General features: G+C 41.8%; 1 protein-coding gene across 5 annotated transcripts in view; it reads right to left on the reverse strand.

Annotated features, from left to right (window-relative positions):
* The window catches only part of RALGAPA2 (Ral GTPase activating protein catalytic subunit alpha 2), a 379,885-nt gene that overhangs the window by 127,986 nt on the left and 232,600 nt on the right, over window positions 1-19,299 (reverse strand). For all 5 annotated transcript variants that reach the window (XR_012903061.2, XM_075925792.2, XM_089777560.1 and 2 more), the window contains 3 exons: window positions 7,919-8,690; window positions 7,341-7,412; window positions 2,904-3,027 (listed from right to left, as the gene is read on the reverse strand). Coding sequence is in view for 4 of the 5 variants with exons in the window: in XM_075925792.2 (XP_075781907.2) it covers window positions 2,904-3,027; window positions 7,341-7,412; window positions 7,919-8,690 (968 nt within the window). In the remaining variant the exon portion in view is untranslated. The remainder of the gene's footprint in view (window positions 1-2,903; window positions 3,028-7,340; window positions 7,413-7,918; window positions 8,691-19,299) is intronic.

Consider the following 19,299-nt stretch of genomic DNA (forward strand, 5'->3'; position numbering starts at 1 on the left):
ATCTCCGCACCAATCGGCTTTCCCCCATCTCTTCGTTTAAAAACTGCTCTACGGCCTTATTAATGTTTAGTGCCAGCAGTCTGGTTCCACCCTGGTTTAGGTGGAGTCCATCCTTCCTGTATAGGCTCCCCCGTCCCAAAAGTGTCCCCAGTTCCTAATAAATCTAAACCCCTCCTCCCTACACCATCGTCTCATCCACGCATTGAGACTCTGAAGCTCTGCCTGCCTGCCTGGCCCTGCGCGTGGAACTGGAAGCATTTCCACCATAGAGGTCCTGGATTTCAGTCTCTTTTCCTAGCAGCCTAGACTGATCTAGTGCCTTCGCACACTGGCTTCCCTGGGCTGTTCAATGCAGAGTGGTAGCTGCGGAGGTTGTGCTGTGAACTGGCACAAGCCAGACTGAACACCATAACTTCCTACCCTTGTCAACTAACTGAACAGTCGACAGAAAATCTATTGACTATTCAATTAGAAAAGTAACTGCATTTTTACATCCCTAATCTCAACAGCTTTGAAAATCATTTATTTTGTTCCCAAATAGTTAAGAGCTCTCTGATTCAATCTAAGCAACACTGTGCTACTTTCTGACAAAAGTGAGCAGTACAGGTCAAGAAACTACAAGATACCTATAGTAGATGATATCCTTATATAGTCAACAGCCTAGAGATAAACTCAAGTCTAGGGAAAGAGAGACTAGCTCTAATGGGTACAGAAATCTCATGAGTCAGAGCTGAAGAGAGTACTCTTAGAAATGAGCTCACAAATAGATGGATCTAATTAATGAAGTTGTTTTTTGAGTGACAGTCTTTGTGATATACAAGCTCTGTAGGCGAATAAACAGAGATCTTAGAACTTGGAGGTTGGCCCCTGCAAGAGCAGCGAGATCTAATTCATGGTAGTGTATTGACTGAAGGCTCTTAGAAGAAAAAAACACCTTGAATTATTGAGAACAGAGTTGGGATCCAAGAAGATAGGGCAGGAGTAAAGGATTTCTTGGACTGTAACTTAGCTCTGGGCTTATAGTAAGGATCATACAATAGTTGCTGGAATACATGGTCCTAGAACATGGCTCAGAAGGGTATGTTTTCCAGAGAAAACGTGTAAGGAGATTTTTGGCTAATGAGTGAGCGCTAACATAACCATTACCTTGACAAAAATGTGGGAGTCAATGACTAGACAAACTCCAGAGTATTATATTAATATTGGCCTTGAGACCAGAATAAAGAGAAACAGAAAGGCTGGTCATACGGGAATGTATAAATGTATATCCTGGAGACCCAGGGCAGAGAGACACGCTCCCAGGTTTATTGCAGGATTAACTGACTTCAGTTCTGAGATGAGGAAAGAACCAAAGAAGAGAAGAGAACCCCAGGAAGGCTGTGTAGGCTGAAAAAAAAAGTACAATATTTTCTATGGCAGGACTTGCGTCTCAGTCCCAAAAGCCAGCAGGTGTTAAGCATCTCCTGATTCATTTATTATTCATATTGGCCTTTGGACACAAGAAAGGGCTGAAATTATTCTTTTTATGGAACAGCTGAAATTTAAACTATGTTACCTAAAGCAGAGAAATTCTTTTTCATGACTCAGTGATCTGATGTGTAGAGCCTGTGCTTGTGAAAATCACTGTAGCCTCCCCTCAATAAGTGGGATTCTTCTGTAGGCATATGGTGTTTCAAGAAGTGAGTTTTAACCTATGTAATCTTTTATAACCTAACCTGAGACTCTGGCTTATGATCTAGGAAGAGAAATAGGATAATCTAAACCAGGGTAACATGAACTTTCCACAAATGGTGGAATGTTCTCCATATAGCTTTCTGTGGTGCAAAAGACACAACAGAAGAAAATAAGTGGAATCATTTTGCAGCCGAAACATTCTCCAATGCAGGTTAAACTTCTCTCGTCCAGAACTCTGGTCCGGAAACATTAGTCATTCAGAATGATATTAATTAGCCAGATATGCACTTTTCATGGATGTGGCCAAGGTTCCCTCAGTCTAATAAAGTTTGTTTACAGTCACCAGTCTTAGCTCTCAATGTTCTGTTATTTAGCTTTAATTTATCCCTAAATGTCCTTTAAACAGCACAGTAAGCAATGGAAGTGTTGATAATGCTGCTAGATAATATTGACCCTCTGTGGTCAGGAAAATTCTCTGGTTTGAAACTGGTCAGGTCCTGAGGGTGCCAGAATAGAGAGGTTCTACCTGTTGCATATCTATGGCTCCAGTGGAAAACAAACCACCTTTAAAACAAACAAACAAACAAACAAACAAACAAACAAACAAACAAACAAACAAACAAACACCCCCCCCCCAAATAGCTAAAAACAGAATTGATATTTTGTTTCTCTGCCTCCATCTGAAAGTAGGAGGAATAAAAATACTGTTGGGCCTAACCTATGGGAAACAGAAGAAACTTGTTTTGTTCTGAAGCATGTCAAATGTAACACAAGCTGCTCCTACAGTGATTCCTCTAATAATTTAAAGCAGATAAATTTCTTTTAAAAAGCTAATGGAAAGTTGCATTCAGACTACTGCCCCTCCTTGCAGCCTTCTGAAACACTTGATGGAAAGAAATATTTCACAGCTAACTAAACTATAGCTATAAAAACTTAATTGAAATTTATATTTTCAGACAATTTTTTTTCTCTATTTTCTAAAATGTTTCACAGTTTACATGTGGCAGGAAGTACTGCATATATTGACAGTCAGGATTCTATTTTGTATGTTGCTCAGCATTTTTAAATCAATTTTTTTCCAAATATCACACAATATGTAAGTTTAAATTATTTCACATTTTAAAAATTAAAAAAATATGTAACTAATGTAGAATTTACACATTTTTTACAATGTTGATTTCAGCAACCTAAAAAACATTCTGAAGTTTGCTTAAGTTTGTTACTATTACCTCCCAACCCAATCCAGCAACAAAATCTTCATATGCTTGGCTTCCTCTTGCATTGGACAATATTGAGCATTTGTCCTCTTGACCTTCTGCAATGTAAAACACTGCAATCTTGTGAGTTTCACGGCTGCAATTAGAGGTAACAAGAAATCTAAGTTCATTTTAAAATGTGGAAGTGACCTACTGTAAATGGACATGCTTACAGGTATGTGGTCCCCAAACATTGTCCTCATACATGTGCACCAATGTCAGAGTGTAGAAATTCTTCAAATCAATGACTATTGGCTGACACACATGTACAATTACTCTTTATGCTCCCAACTTAAGTACGAGGGCAGTGAGTACTGATGCGTCTCCAGTTCCTCCTCTTATTACAACCCAACAGAATCTAAAGTAAGAAAGTCCTTGCATATGAGGCAGACCACTCAGGGCTGAAGGGAATTTCCAACATGAGGGGTATGTACAGAGCAGGAATAGCGGGGCAGTCCCCCAAATCTCTGTGTCTCTCTACAGCCTGGGGAGAGAAGCAGCAGCTCCTCTTTTCCTCACTCCTACAGCTACTTCCTGCTGTTTTCTCCTTTTCTGCCAATATAATCATCAAAAACATCAGTTTTCAAATAAAGATGTTGAGTTGCTGCTGAAGGTCTAGGATGGGTCTTCAGCCTTTGCTTTTTCTGGAACTTAGAAATTACAGGAAGTAAAATCTCTTCCATGGTAATGAGGATGGACATGTGCTACTGCCCCACAGTGTAAGAGGGATTCCACTTCCTGTTGAAAAATTACCTCAGAGTAGTCCTTGAAAGGTTTTGTGAGATGGGAAATAGAAACTCTTCGAAGTATCTCTTGAGGATATTCTCCAGAATCTGACGGTTTACAGTGATCTTTAGTCTATTTGTGGGCAAAGAATGCAAGACAACTCCCAACAGTAACAGGGGATGAGGTATTTGGCATCAGCTGGTACACAGATCTTGATCAGTATGGCACTCTTCGCTCATGGTTGAGAATGAGCAGAGGTTATGAAAGTGGCTGAGAAGCGAGGTCCCTGAATCTTCTGACATTTGTGTAATGATTCACCTTTGCACTGATATTAAGCTGCATGAGAAGGGGAACAAATACAGTATCTTAGCCCTTTTTGGTACACTACCTGATTTTACTATGGTCTGACTGATGGGTAAAGCCACTTTACCTGGTCCCTATCACTGTCAGATATTCAAGAGCTGGCAGTTGAGGATCCTTTACCTCCTTTAATAGGATCTGTAGGTAACTGATCTTACAGCTCCTGGTAACGGTGATGTTCATCTGGTGGAGCAAGTGAAGAAGGAATGGCTGCTTCATTTGGGGATGATACAGAAGCATCCCTTGGAACGGTCACTAATTACAAAGTAAATTCCATCACTTCCCTCTTGTACACTGACAGAACTGGCTGGTGAGAGGGAGAGGAGCAGTACGAATCTGGAGAGGGGCCAGATCATCTTCCATAAAGATTCAATAGACCCCAATAAGGGCGGCAAGAAGGAGGACACCAAGGTAATCAGTATGCAGTTTCTGTGGGAGTTGTATTAGGCAGAATGACCGAGAATAATCCCTTGACTATCTATTACAACTCAACTGCCTCCATGGATATAACAACAAATGGTCTGATAGCACTTTATAGACTAACAAAACATGTAGATGGTATCATGAGCTTTCGTGGGCACAGCCCCACTTTAGATGACCGGTCATCTCAAGAAGTGTGCTGTGCCCACGAAAGCTCATGATGCCATCTACATGTTTTGTTAGTCTATAAAGTGCTACCAGACCATTTGTTGTTTTTTCCTCTACAGACTCTCTCAGCTACCCTCTGAAGCTTCTATGGATATAGTGACACATCCATCCACTCTGCTTCACTGGTAGCAGCAGTGCCATCAGAACCAGGGCATTTCTGATAGTTGGAGGTAAAACAGCTCCTGGGACAGCAATGTAAAGTCTCCATCTGAACAAAGATGTCCCTTAGGAGGGCTGGGCCAGAAAAAAGTGGAGACCTCGAATAAGGTAAGAATATAGCCTCTGATGTTATATAAGTCTTGATATGCCCTGATGTCTGACAGGTTCCTGCATGTTAAGCATGTTGGGATTCAATGCATTAACAACTGCACAATTGTTAGATGAATGAGGTGGTACCAATGATGAATTTAGAGCAGCACTTCTAGACACAACCAGCAACCGTCCATCCTTAGGCTTCAGTAACAAGATGAATAATGGAATTGGCAGAGCTTTCTTTTTACACATCTTGCCCTCACATCTGGTCACCTTCACTGGTGCTAGCTCCTTAGGTTCCATTTATGTTGTCTCTCACAATCCAAACTGGCTTAGGGAGGAAATGAATTTCTTATGTATAGTCCTTAACAGGGATCTGTCCTTGCATTCATGAGTGCGCCCTCTGCTCTCATGGGAAGCCCAGGAAGAAGAATCCTTGGATTTACATGTTCAGGGCACAGCTCCAAGGCACGTGCCAGGCAGGAGCAACTGGTCTCCATAATGTGCTTCTGTAGAAGTTACCAGACTTCTTGTGTGCTGGGTGAGAAGCAGCAGCACAGCAAATATTGCACTTTGCAGAGATATGCACCTCACCCAAGCAGTACAGGCATTGGTTCATGTTTACAACAGATGGAGAAAGACTGAGGGTAGGGACACAATTCTTGAATCCCAAGACTTTGGGGCATAGTCCCAGAGCTGAGGGAGGGGTTTCCTAATTGGAGAGAGTGAAATACTCAAGGCTATACTATAACTTTTTAATGACTAATTACTAGTCTAAGAATACAACTGTTTACATGGGAAGGAGAACTTGAGACTGAGTAAATTCATGTGGCAATAAGAATAAACTAAGGAGACATCAATCCTGGCTGGCTCTTATAAGATTGGGCAAGAGCACAAGAACTGCTGCACATGTGTGAACCAATGGACGCTGCTTTGAAGAATTTCCAGATTTGGATGCATGGCAAACATGCATATCCTAGATGTGGAATACACATAGGGACCTAGTTCAGTTAATTTTTCTTTAAATTAAGAGCAGTCTACTCGGAAATATGACTATATAAGAATCACACCATTTTACGCAACAGATCTGCTCCTTGTAGGAATACAGTCGCGTCATCCAACTCTAGTGACAAAAACAACTTTTTATTGTGTTTTACTTCTGATTACACTGCAGAGTCAGCACCATTAAGGAAGAGTAAACTGGATTCTATTCTTTTTGTGCACCAGCAAAAATACTGATTACCCAATTCCAATTACAGGGTTAATCACTTACATCTGTGCAGCCTCAGTGAAGACAATGGAAGTGGCCTGGTGTTAATGAGGGCATAATTTGGCCTATCGAATTTTAATTACTGGTGATAATATAAAAGAAGGAAAAAATGTTTAGGGACATTAAGAAACCAAGTTGAGTTTGACAAAGGCAATTTTTGGGGAGTAAACAGAGCATACTTGTTATGAAAATTACTAGGATACAATATTATCTTTATAGTCACTCTTCAAATAAAAAAATCATACTTTAAGGAATGGCAAATAGTATACAACATTCAGAACTTCATTCTGCTACTTCCAAAGTCTAAAGAAATAGGTGTGAGCTTGCTTTTAGAGGATGTTATCATCATGGGAATCATTCTGAAGAAAATTCTTCTTTTGGAAAATATTCCTTGGCTAATATACATTAACAGTAGCTTCTTTTGCCTATATCATTATGGACACTGGCACAAAAACACGATTTTTGTTTAAGGAGCCATATATTTCTGCTACTTATATTCAACTTCCTACATAGTGATACCAAAAGTAATTTGCTCACTCCAGTTAAAAAAAATAATCAAGAAATCTTTTCATTTCCAATTTGTGAAGAGGGTGTCACCCAAATGAACTGAAAGCATGGGGAAAACAGTACAGTAAAACTCCAATAATCCGGCATCCAATTGTATGGCACTTCCGATAGTCCGGCATCAAAATGGCAAGAGCCTAGTGAGTGACTTTCAGCAAAAAACGAGTCATAAGGCAGCAGTGGCAGCAGCTGAACCGAGCAAAAAGGGTAAAAAAGAGTTAACAAAACTAAAACATTACAGTATACTGTATACAGTATGTACAATAAAAATGATTAAAAACACTTTATATACAGTATATATATAACCAGTTTATAGTACCTCCTGATAGTCCGGCACATCCAATAATTCGGCACTACCAAGGTCCCAAAGGTTCCGGATTATCGGAAATCTACTGTATTAGGCTGATTTACTGAATATCAAGGTTCTCATAAAAAACCTCAAATTTGAACTGTATACACAATGACAAGTATTTGCATTGCTAACACATGCAGTTTCTTCTGGGAATGATTAATTTTGGGGATGCTGCTGTGGTGCACTCCTTTGAAAATCTGGTCTTTAATATTAGAACTGTTGATGAAGTTTCACTTACCATTGGCGGGAGTCCAGATTTTTCAACTCTCTCAATAATTTAGAATTTTTCTTAAGTAGATGAAAGTTTTTTCTACAGATATATAAGACAGGGATTTAAGGGAAATGTATTACAGAATATATGAAGCAAGTTTCATAATTCAAACAGATAAGTAAAGGTAAATGCATGAGTCAGACTTAAAATATACATATAAAAATTCCACACAGTATGATTAATTTGCATCACTTCAGTGCTTAAGACCTGTAATTAGCAAAACCAAATATAGAAAAAACTGAAAAATGCTATTTCCGACTACTAACTAGCTTCACAGTTCTTTCTCTTTTCTAACCTTTGGGGAAACAAAGGTATTTTGCAGACAGCTTTGCAGGAAATCAAATTTGGGCTATTTCATATCCAAGAACCCTTCTCTTAGAGAATGCTATGCCAGTGGCTCCATTTGATTAATACCTAGAGAGTTCCAGCATGAGCATCTATGCAAATCACAACTGTGGTAGCATATCACAGGGAAACAGAAGACTCAAGGGTTTTTTTAAGATAACAGCAACATCACAAACATACATTCACAGATACAGTCTTACCTTCTATCCCAAGAATTCATTCCTAAGTCGTTTAGCAACAGCCTACAGAAATAGAAAGGTGCTTGTGGTTCAACAGAACTTGGTTCTTCTTGGCTGGCTACTTTCATACCAAGATCAGAGCTGCATCTATGTACATGTTCTTTTTCTTGGGCACTCTGCCTTATTATGGCTTCTATTATATCATTTTCTTGATCATGGCTCATACCAAATGGTGGTGGTGATGGCTCATTTAGTTTTAGCTGTGAACGTAAAAGGCATTCAGGACTAGTACTGCCAATCTTTTCTAGCAATTTGTCAAGTGCATCATCTCCTTCTTCTGCTTGAGAAATGTTTGTGTGGGCCTCAAGTTGTCCTTCATGACTGCCCCAAAACACAAATGAATTATTTCCATTCTGACGTGCTAGACAGCCTTCCAAAGGTCCATACAATATCCTGCCATCCCAAGAATATTTCCCTGAGATATCTCTGACAATTACTCTTACATCTGAGAGGACTCCTGCTGGCTCAGTATCCATCGTCGTTTCTGCAGGAATTTGAAGGTAAGATATAAGAGTATTGTCATTAAATACAAATAATTGCAAGTTTGGACTTCTGAAGACATCTGAAGACAGCTCAGAAGATTCCACATAAAAGTTGTCATGATTCTCACTGATAAGGCTGTGAAGAATGGCAGGTCCTCCACTGAGGGGATAGTGACTTAAGTGGTTTACTAGATGTGTCATTACCATCCGTGCAGTTAGAGGTATTAATTCCAAGCTTCTTCTTTTTCTTTCTAAAAATCAATCAATACAAACATAATTATCAACAGCAGCAGCAAAGAGTAATTAAAACAAGCACCGACACATTCCTATCAATATGGAATTCATTGCAGGTGTTAAGGCTCCTTTGATTTTTTTTCTTAAAGCCATCCTTTTTTCCATTAAAGAAACACTTTCTAAAATAAAAAAACCCCTCTCCACATTCCTTTCAAAAATAATCTTTAGATTTCAAAATTCTCCTTTTGGCTAATTTGCATTTATTCTAGCTCATTTTTCCCACAAAATGTAAAGAGGTAACACTTGTTTTTAATGGGGCTATTGTCAATTAAAAGAAACAAAAGGAAGCATTAATTCACACAATTCACACTCAACCTGTGAAACTCCTTGTCAGAGGATGCTGTGAAGTCCAAGATTATAACAGGGTTCAAAAAAGAGCTAGATAAATTCATGGACAGGTGCATCAAAGGCTATTAGCCAGAATGGTGTCTCTAGCCTTTCTATTTGTCAGAAACTAGTAATGGGTGATAGGGAATGGATTGCTTGATGATTATCTGTTCTGTTCATTCCCTCTGGGGCACCTGACATTATCCACTGTTAGAAGACAGGACAGTAGGCTACATGGACCTTTGGCCTGACTGTTTTTATGGCTGTTCTTACGTTCTTATTAAAATTTTTGACCTAAAACTGGTCAGAGTTACCCTATCTCTACTGTAGTGAACTCTTATTTATAACCCCGAGAGAAAGAGAGAGAATGATTTACAGTGAAGAAGCTAACGGAAGAACAAAGAAATCTGATGAGACAAGGTGGATGAGATAATATCTTTTATTGGACCAACTTCTGCAAGGCACTCCAGAAATACCTCCATTTCTTCTGCCAAATCATGGCTCAAATCAGTAACAAGTATGATCAGAAGATCACTACTACTAGGAAGACAAGAACCCCTTCTCTAACCTATTAAGAATCTCTATTTTTCTATTACCTGCATGAGACAACACTGAGCAAAGCAAAATTACTTCAGAATATTGGGGAAACATAAGACATTAGCAGGCTGGCAAGAAGGTAATGATTTTTATAGAAACAGAGAAATTTATATTATTTACTGTTGTCAGCAATAGATGCAGCTTCTGTCTGTTTGCCCAATTCTGAAATACGTCTGTTTGCCCAATTCTGATATCAGCTAACATTCATCTGTATTACACAACTCCCCTGGTTTTTTTTTGTTTTTTTTTGTTAAGAGTGGAATCTTCAATAACATTTAATTTTACTACCCTTGTCCATCTTCAAAAACACAAAGCAGCTGCCTGCATTCTGTCATAATGAACTGGATATAGCTCTTTCTGGAGCTAATCAATGACATTCCATTCATCGGCAAGAAGAGGCTACAAGAGTGCTGTCAGGTGTTTCCTCCTTCCTAGGGGATGAGCACTGACAAGCATCTTAAACAATATTAACGGCATACAGTGATTTACATCTGCAAAGACACACACACACACACGACTTTTTCCAATGTTCTGTGCTGCTACTCCAATATAAAGTCTCATTAAATCTTGAATACCACAGTGTACTTGCAACAGCTTAATTTCATCTTATTTTACATTTACTCAGGACTTCTTAGCTGTGCTACATAATCTTCAGAATGAATTTATGGTCCAGACAAGATCATAATCTAGAAGGTCATCATCATCACAGGGCGAGCTGTGATTTAGACCCCATTCAGTCCCCCTTCAGTGAACCTCCCCAGGTGACTGGCCTGGATTCCTGAATGTCATTTTGAGTACCACCACATCATCTGATCACTGGATTCAGGGCAATTGCTCCCTTACCAACTGTGTTAACCTGACAGGCCCAGCTTGGTATGTGGGTTTGGCACTTATGAGCCTATTTCTTCTGGAAAATTGTGACAAAATAAGTTTGTAGTGACATAGAAATAGTTTCTTCAGAACAAAGCATTATTTATTCTTTTAGCCAAAGGTACCTAGCAATTACAAAGTTTAAAACAATATAGGTCTATATGCATATTGCCTGTTACCTAACCCCTGATCTTTCCTTGCAAGCTGTAATAAATTCCATTCAGTTCAGCTCTTCCCATCTCTGAGCTGGGAGGGACAGTCTGCATTGCTGCAGCAGCAGCATGTTCTGTGTCATGAACACAGTTCCAGCTGCTGTGGACAACCCGAACCCACTGCACAACCTTTTCAACCTAGCCTAACCTCTTTCTGATTTTAGTATACTTTTTCACCCTAAAGTTTGGCCTGGGAAGTCAATTTTCTTAACCTGGTGGGCACCAAGCCAGGGTTTATTTCCCACTTCCATAGTTTCTCAAAAGACCCTTGTGGGTGTCCTGTCACAATTTCCTGCTTATACACCCCTTGATTTAACTTGCATTCAGACAGGATACTATTGGACTGATATACTGAAGTACATAAGATACGAAAAAGTACACTTAAATCCCTCATTCTCTACAAAGAATGGCAATTCCAAGTTTTTATTAAGACATTCAGCATTTTTTTCACAAAGGCATTATTGGTCACTTGGCAGGCTTCAAGTTCATCCCCACACTGCAACAGGATAGAAGTGCTGTAAAAATCAGCTGAATCAGGCTGTGAAAGAGTGTCTTGGTCTCTGTCCATAATTTATAGTTAATGACAAAAGAACAAAAAACCTGTCTAAAGGGTTTTAACAAGGGGCCCGAGGAAACGATACACAACCACATCTGGGAAAGTTGGGATCTGAGCTAGATCATTATGGTTTTATTGTTCAATAGTCAATCTCTTCTCATTGGGCTACGTTCTGCAAGATGAAGCATGAATCTGTTACTCTACTGTGGGTGTACTGAGGTGGAGAAAACTGATTTGGGAAGTGGAAATAGCTGCATTGGATCGAGGCTCTTGGTACTGATGTTGAGACAAGCAGTGCTGAGACAAGGACCAGAGTAGTTAAAGAGAAGAGACCGTTTTTGCAAGCTGCAACTAAGCTGAAAATGCCTTATCTAGTTCATGAGAATCAGAAATCTAGATGATATGTTAAGCAAACCATTTCTCTTGCTGCAATTCTCTGTTCTTAATAAACCTTGTTTTTTGTCATCATTATTGCTGTATGGGTTATTTCAAGGAGGCTGCACTCAAAGAGAAGAAAATCCTTATAATCTCAAAGGGTACGTCTTACACAGCAGCATTATTTTGGGAATAGCTGGTGTTATTTAGAAATAACGGTGCGGGTCTACACAGCAAGCCATTATTTTGAAATAATGTCGAGATGGAGGACTTCTTACTCTGACTCCTGTAACCTTCATTTCACAAGGAGTAAGGGAAGTCAAAGGAAGAGTGATCTTCCTTCGACTTCCTGCTGTGTAGACAGCGCCAAAAAGCTGAATTAAGCTATTTTGACTTCAGCGACGCAATTGATGTAGATGAAGTTATATATCTTAATTCGACTTTTGCCCTGCAGCGTAGACATATCTCCGGCTCAGGCAGGGAAAATGAACACAGGTATTCTATCCCAGTGTGGTATGTTGCCATTAGGCTGCAAAAGGGCCAAGCAGAAGAGAGTTGAAGGAGGTGGGCGTAACTCGGGTGCTTGCTGGTTATATGACAAACACAACCCCATCACCCCAGAAGATCTAACCAAAAGGGAGAAAAGAATCTCCAGTTTCCTGTATGAAGTTTGCCTGTTAGATTGAATACATTTCATATTCCTAATGTTGAGGTTTACAATAATATAAAATGAGTGATCACAATCTCAAGCTGTCAGGGTTCCAAATTTTTGGAGACTATGTCTAATTTCCTTTCAGATGTTGAGAATACTAGAAAAGAGGAAATTACACACATGTGCAGTAACCAATGTTCTTCAAGAGGAGTGTCCCCGTGGGTGCTCCATATTAGGTTGGTGTGTCACTGCCAAGCCTGTTTTTTGGAGTCTTCAAAGCAATGTCCTGGGCCGCACATGCGCATGCCCCAACCCACGTGCTCCTATTGTGCAGGCACTGCATATGCATAAATACTGCCCCCCGCCTTCCTCAGTTCCTTCTCTACTCTAGAAGCATATAGTTTGTCAAGGAGGCCAGCATCCCAAAGTAGAAGAAAAGAGTATAGTGGAGCACCCATGGGGACACTCATCTCGAAAAATGTCAGTTACTGCAGAGGTGAGTCACCTCCTCTTCGAGAGAGAGAGAGAGAGAGAGAGAGAGAGAGAGAGAGAGAGAGAGAGAGATGTCCCTTACAAAGCTGTACCTGTTTAAAGTGGTAGGGACTTTGGATCTGGCATGAATGCAGTGGATAGTATCGTAACACTAGAACTGGAAGGGACCTTGAGAGGTCATTGAGTCCAGTCCTCTGCCCTCACGGCAGGACCCAGTACCATCTAGACCAGGGCTACTCAACTTTGGAAGTCCCGGGGGCCACCATGATACTCACAGCACACGCCAAGGGCCACAACTTAAGTGTAGTTGCATATACATGCAAATATATGCAAATAGCTTCTTTCACACTGATGGGCATGACTACAAAGCACTTCCCACAATGCCCCGGCGCTCCTGGCACTTCCTCGCTGAGGGCTAGAAACACTGACACCCTGTACCAGTCTGTTCCAGCCAGCCCATCCACTTGCATCTTTCAGTGCTCACCCCACCTGGGAGACACCTCGCTGTTGTGGAGCATGTTCCCGGTGGAGGCCATGTTCAAAGGATTCCACTTGTGGGCCATGTGTTGAGCCCTGCATAAACCCAAACTGCTCTACAGGTTGCAGGCCCTGGTTTAGACAATCCCTGATAGATGTCTGTCTAACCTGCTCTTAAATATCTCCAGAAATGGAGATTCCACAACCTCGCTAGGCAACTTATTCCAGTGTTTAAACCACCCTGACAGTTAGGAACTTTTTCCTAATGTCCAACCTAAACCTCCCTTGCTGCAGTTTAAGCCCATTGCTTCTTGTCCTATCCTCAGAGGCCAAGGAGAACAATCAATCTCTCCTCCTTATGACACCCTTTAAGATATTTGAAAACCGCTATCATGTCCCCGCTCAGTCTTCTCCATTCCAAACTATACAAGCCCAATTCTTTTAGTCTTCCTTCGTAGATCATGTTCTCTAGACCTTTAATTATCCTTGTCGCTCTTCTATGGACCTTCTCCAATTTCTCCACATCTTTCTTGAAATGTGGTGCCCAGAACTGGACACAATACTCCAATTGAGGCCTAATCAGCACAGAGTCGAGTGGAAGAATGACTTCTCGTTTCTTGCTCACAACACTCCTTAGTTGATAGGATAGGACTGCCTTAGAGAATCTGAAGGTAGACAGAGGTCCCTGAAAAAGTGCATGGTGCTATGTCAATATATGCTGTGATGACCAGGTAGCAGCTGTTCAAATGTCTGCTATATGGACCTTATGGAGAAATGCTATTCAGGTAGACATGGCTCCAGTTGCGTGTGCTCTTATTTTGTCAGGAGGGTTAGCACCTGATAGAGTAACACAGTCCTATACCATCCGAAATCGAGTGGGAAAGTCACTGGACTGAAATGGCTTGACCTTTATTGTGATTAGCAATGGAGACAAACAGTCTAGGAGAGGACCTAAACAGCTTTGTATGTTGTAAATAAAAGGAAAGTACCCCACGTATATCCAGTGTGTGCATGATTGCATCAAATGCATTAGCATGAGATTTGAGGAAGAAGGTAGGCAGATATATGGTTTGATTCAAATGGAAAAAAGATCAAACCTTTGGCAAAAACTTGTGATGAGTTTGTAAGGTAACCTTGTTTTTGAAAAAGGTAGTGTACCGGGGATCTGCTATCAGTGCGGCAATGTCTCCTACCCATCTTGAGGAGGTAATAGCTACAAGAAAAGTTGTTGTCATAGAAAGGTGCAAAAGGGAGCATGTTACCATTGGCTCAAACAGAGATTAGGGTACGTCTACACTAGCCCCCTAGACCAATCTAGGGAGGCTGAGGGTAACCGGAATTGCAAATCAAACCTGGGATTTAAGTATCTCATGCTTGATTTGCATGTTCCCGGCTGGTTGCCATTTTAGAAATTGACTAGCCTCGAAGTAACTGCCCATGTCTAAATGTGTCAGTGAAACAGGATTCTGGAATAAAGCCCCTAAATCGAATTAGGTGGTAAACCTCATTCCATGAGGAATACCACTTACCGCCTAATTTGATTTAAGGGCTTTATTCCGGAATCCTGTTTCACTGCCGCATGTGGACGTGGGCAGTTACTTCGGGCTAGTCAATTTCTAAAATGGCGACCGTCCGGGAACATGCAAATCAAGCGTGGGATATTTAAATCCTGGGCTTGATTTGCAATTCTGGTCACCCTCATTAGCCTCTCTAGATTGATCTAGGGGGCTAGTGTAGACGTACCATTAGATAGGAGTATTTAAAACCAGGTGGAGGGCCCATGGTTGTGCTGGTGGGGTCAAATATGGGTAAAGTGCTTGGAGGCCTTTGATGAACCTTAGTAAGAGGATGTGCAAATATTGAAGTGTCGTCTATTTTGAGGAGAAAAGTCATTATAGCAGTGAGGTGTACCTTGATGGAACTCAGTGCAAGACCAGTCTGTTTAAAGTGGAACACATAGTTCAAGATTAAAGATAATGAAGAAGTGGATGGGTTGGCATGTTGCTGTGAACACCAAAAATGGAGAAGGTTCTCCAGATGAAGGTATGTTTTACAGGTGCTTTGTGCTCTGCTGTGAAGTAGGAAGCATAAAACCCGCTGGAAACACTCTACTTCTTGTGCACAAAACCATTGAGGAGCCACGCATTCAGGTTCATCATGTGAAGATTGGGGTGGCTGGTTTGATTCCCTGGCAGAGATCATGATTGTAGGGCAGAGAGATGGATGGTATTCAAGTCATTCTGAACAGGAAGGGGAACCAGACTTGATGTGGCCAAAAAGGTGCTATGAGAGTTAAACGTGCTTTGCTGGTCTGCACTCTGTTTCTAAGGGTTATAGGAGATGATGTGACCAGTTGGTGAGGAAGGCATCTCTAAGGGAGCCCATTCCCATTCCGGCTCTGGAACAGAAATGTGGACGCTTGTTGTTGTTTTGTGTGGCAAAGAGGTCTATAGTGGGATGACTCCGTTGGTGGAAGAGCCAGAGAGAATCTGTGGGCTGATTTGCCACTCGAGTTTGGTGGGTAGCACCCTGCTTAGTGCATCAGCCTTGGTATTAAGGATGTTAAGGACTAGTCGACTATCCAATAAGCAAATGATTATCGGATAGTCAGTCGACTAGTCGATTCCCCCCCACCCCTTAATACCTCTATCTGATAGAGGCAGCAAAGAGGGGACGGAAGACAGGGTACTTCAAAGTGACAGCGCTGCACAGCTGATCCCGGGCTCAGCTGTGTGGTGCTGCCCATTTGAAAAACTGAGGCAGCATTTCAAGGTGGCAGAGCTGCGTGGAGCCAAGGGTCAGTTGGGGACTCGGCGGAACCTGGGATCAGCTGGCGCCACATGGCATTTCAAATTGGCAGCTGATCCTAGGCTCCATGCTGCATTTCCACTTTGAAATGCACAAGAGCCCCCAACGACTCAACTAGTAAAATAACCAATAGTTAACATCCCTTGATATTAAGGTTGCCTGGAAGGTGTATGTCCATGATAGAAATGCCATGCTTCAGGCACCAATTCCAAAGTGCAAGTGCTTTTGTGCATACAGCATGTGATTGGGCCCTTCCCCGACAATTTATATAAAACATTGCAGCGACACTGTCTATGTATAGTCTCAAATGACTGTTGATTAAAGGGAGGAAATGCTCTCAAGCATATTTCCCTGCTCACAGTTCTAGCACATTTATGTGGAGACCTCTGTCTTTGCTGGACCACAGTCCCTGAGCTGTTTGAAGCTCCAAGTGGGCGTCCCAGCCCGTGAGGGATACACTGGTCAGCACTGAAACAGACAGTTTCACAGTAAGGAACAGAACACGATAAAGATTTTCCTGTTTCATGCACCAGAGAAGAGATTTCTTTACCCAGGGTGGGATGATGAGGGACTTTGATATTGGGTGGATGTTGGGTTGGTAAACTATCTTCAGCCACCCCTGCAAACACCTCATGTGTAAATGTGCATTTCTTACAACAAAGTTGCAAGCTGCCATGTGACCCAGGAGTTGTAGACAGTCATGGGCCATTATTCTGGAAGAGGACTGCGGCAGCTTGATCAAGTCTAGGGACAAAAACCAATCACCTCTTTCCAACGCTGGTATGATGATGGCGAGTGTAAACATCTTAAACTTCTGTTCCTTAACAAATTTATTTAATGCTCTTAGATCTAGAATGGGATGCCATCCTCCCAACTTTTTCCTCCATGAGGAAGAAGTGGGAGTAAAAAATCTTTCCCCTTGTGGTGTGGGGGAACTAACTGAATTGCCCCCAACTGTAAGAGATGGTCAACCTCCTGTTGGGGAAGTTCCTCATGCGAGTGGTCCCTGAAGAGGGACTGGGTAGGGGAATGGAGGAGGGTGATGACATAAGGGGAATTGAATATCCAATCTTAACTATTTGGAGAATCAATTATCAGATGTTATCCTTCTCCGATTGTTAAGAAAAACAGTAGCATTGGAATTGGCAAAAGGTTTTCACAACCCTCAACATATCCCTTGAATTTGCTTAGAAGATTGCTGAGAATTGTTAGTTGGCATTGTCATTGGCCCCTGCCTCAACTGCCGTTTTGATGGTGTTGATCCTGTTTATTATATTGTTGAGTCCATAGAGGGTATCTGGGTCTGGGATATAGCTGGCACCTGTATTGTCGCCTTCTTCTTGTTGCAGGATTATGAATGCCCAGAGATCTGAGGGCTGCTCAAGAATCCTTCATGGAGTGCAGCATGCATTCCGTAGAGCCTCCACTGCGAAGAGCCTCTACTGTGGGCTGGATTTCTTTAGGGAAGGCAGCAGTGTTGGACCATGAGGCTCTTAGTATCACTACAGCTGTTGCTGTAGAACAGGCCACTGTATTAGCTGCATCTAGCGCAGCTCATAGGGCTATCCCTGAGATTGTATGGCCCTCCTGTATCACATCTTTAAACTACTGCTTTTTCGCCTCAGATATCTAAAATAAAAGAGTTTCATTTGGAATAATTTTGATGATCGTATTTGCTTAATAGTGCCACATAATTAGTGACTCAGAATTGCAATGTAGAAGACATATACACTTTGCATCCAAAGAGGTCCACCCTCTTGCTATTGCAATCAGAGGGGTTGGATCTAAAGAGTTGTTACTTAGTCTTTTGATGCGCTGCTTCCACCACCAGAGAATTAGACACAGTATGCATAAAAAGAAACTCTGATCTCTTGGGGAAATATAATATTTCTTGTCAGCTCACTTGCATGTTGGGAGGGCAATTGCTGGTTGGGTTAATTGGAAGGGCTATCCTGGAAGTTGTAAGGGTTAGTAAAATATCAGTCAACTATTGCTGGCTCCCTGATACCTCGGCGACGTCTACACTGGCACGATTTTCCGGAAATGCTTTTAACAGAAAAGTTTTCCGTTAAAAGCATTTTCGGAAAAGCACGTCTAGATTGGCAGGACGCTTTTCCGCAAAAGCACTTTTTGCAGAAAAGCGTCCGTGGCCAATCTAGACGCGCTTTTCCGCAAAAAAGCCCCGATCGCCATTTTCGCTATCGGGGCTAATTTGCGGAAAACAAATCTCTGCGGTCTACACTGGCCCTACTGCGCAAAAGTTTTTCGGAAAAAGACTTTTGCCCGAATGGGAGTAGCGTAGTATTTCTGCAAAAGCACTGACAATCTTACATGAGATCGTCAGTGCTTTTGTGGAAATTCAAGCGGCCAGTGTAGACAGCTGGCAAGTTTTTCCAGAAAAGCAGATGATTTTGCGGAAAAACTTGCCAGTCTAGACACAGCCCTCTTGTATGGGAATACTGAGTTCAGCCGAGATGCATTTAAATAGGTCCTGGAAATGCGAAAAATCATCTGCTGTGGTGAGGGGGTATCTCTGCTTCATCCAAAGATGATGTGTTAGTGTCAGGTGATGCGTCTGGTGGGGGGGTCAGACTGATCCCCGAGCATTGCACACAGTCGCTAAGGAGGGAGATTGTGGTGGAGGAGAGTATTGAGGCACAGAAACATGTTTACGTGAATGGTGGTGTTTACGTGAATGGTGGTGTTTACGTCAAGGCTGACAGGGACTCCAGTACTGCCACTCTGGGTAGGGCACGGAAGATGGTACCCCATGGGTTGCTGTACCAAGGTGGCATGTTGCGGTGCCTGGTGTGTGGAGGATGAGTCCTTGCTAAGTACACTAAATAATATGGGGGAGGGGAGCTGTAAGGTGAAAACATCACATCCACCTCCTCATCCGAGTCACTAGAAAACCTTTCTGGAAATACTTCCATTCTCAGGGCCGAGGTACTGAGAAAAGGTCAACTGAAAGTTGAGGAGACTAAAAGGTTTCTGTGTTGTGTATATGGCTGCACCAGCGTAGATGGTGCTGTGGTGAGCTGCACCGATGCAACTTGTGGTGCCGTGTGATGTCTTGGGAACGAGCAGCCAGGAGAAAGTGTTGGTGCCATGTCAGTGCTGACAGCAGTACCTGATGATGTGCTTAGCACCAGAAGGTTGCTGTGCTATCAAGGTAACATCAGTTCTGGCTGTTGCCATGG

The sequence above is a fragment of the Pelodiscus sinensis genome, chromosome 3 (genome assembly GCF_052426305.1).
Source record: "Pelodiscus sinensis isolate ZL-2025 chromosome 3, ASM5242630v1, whole genome shotgun sequence".
Classification (NCBI taxonomy): Eukaryota; Metazoa; Chordata; order Testudines; family Trionychidae; genus Pelodiscus; species Pelodiscus sinensis.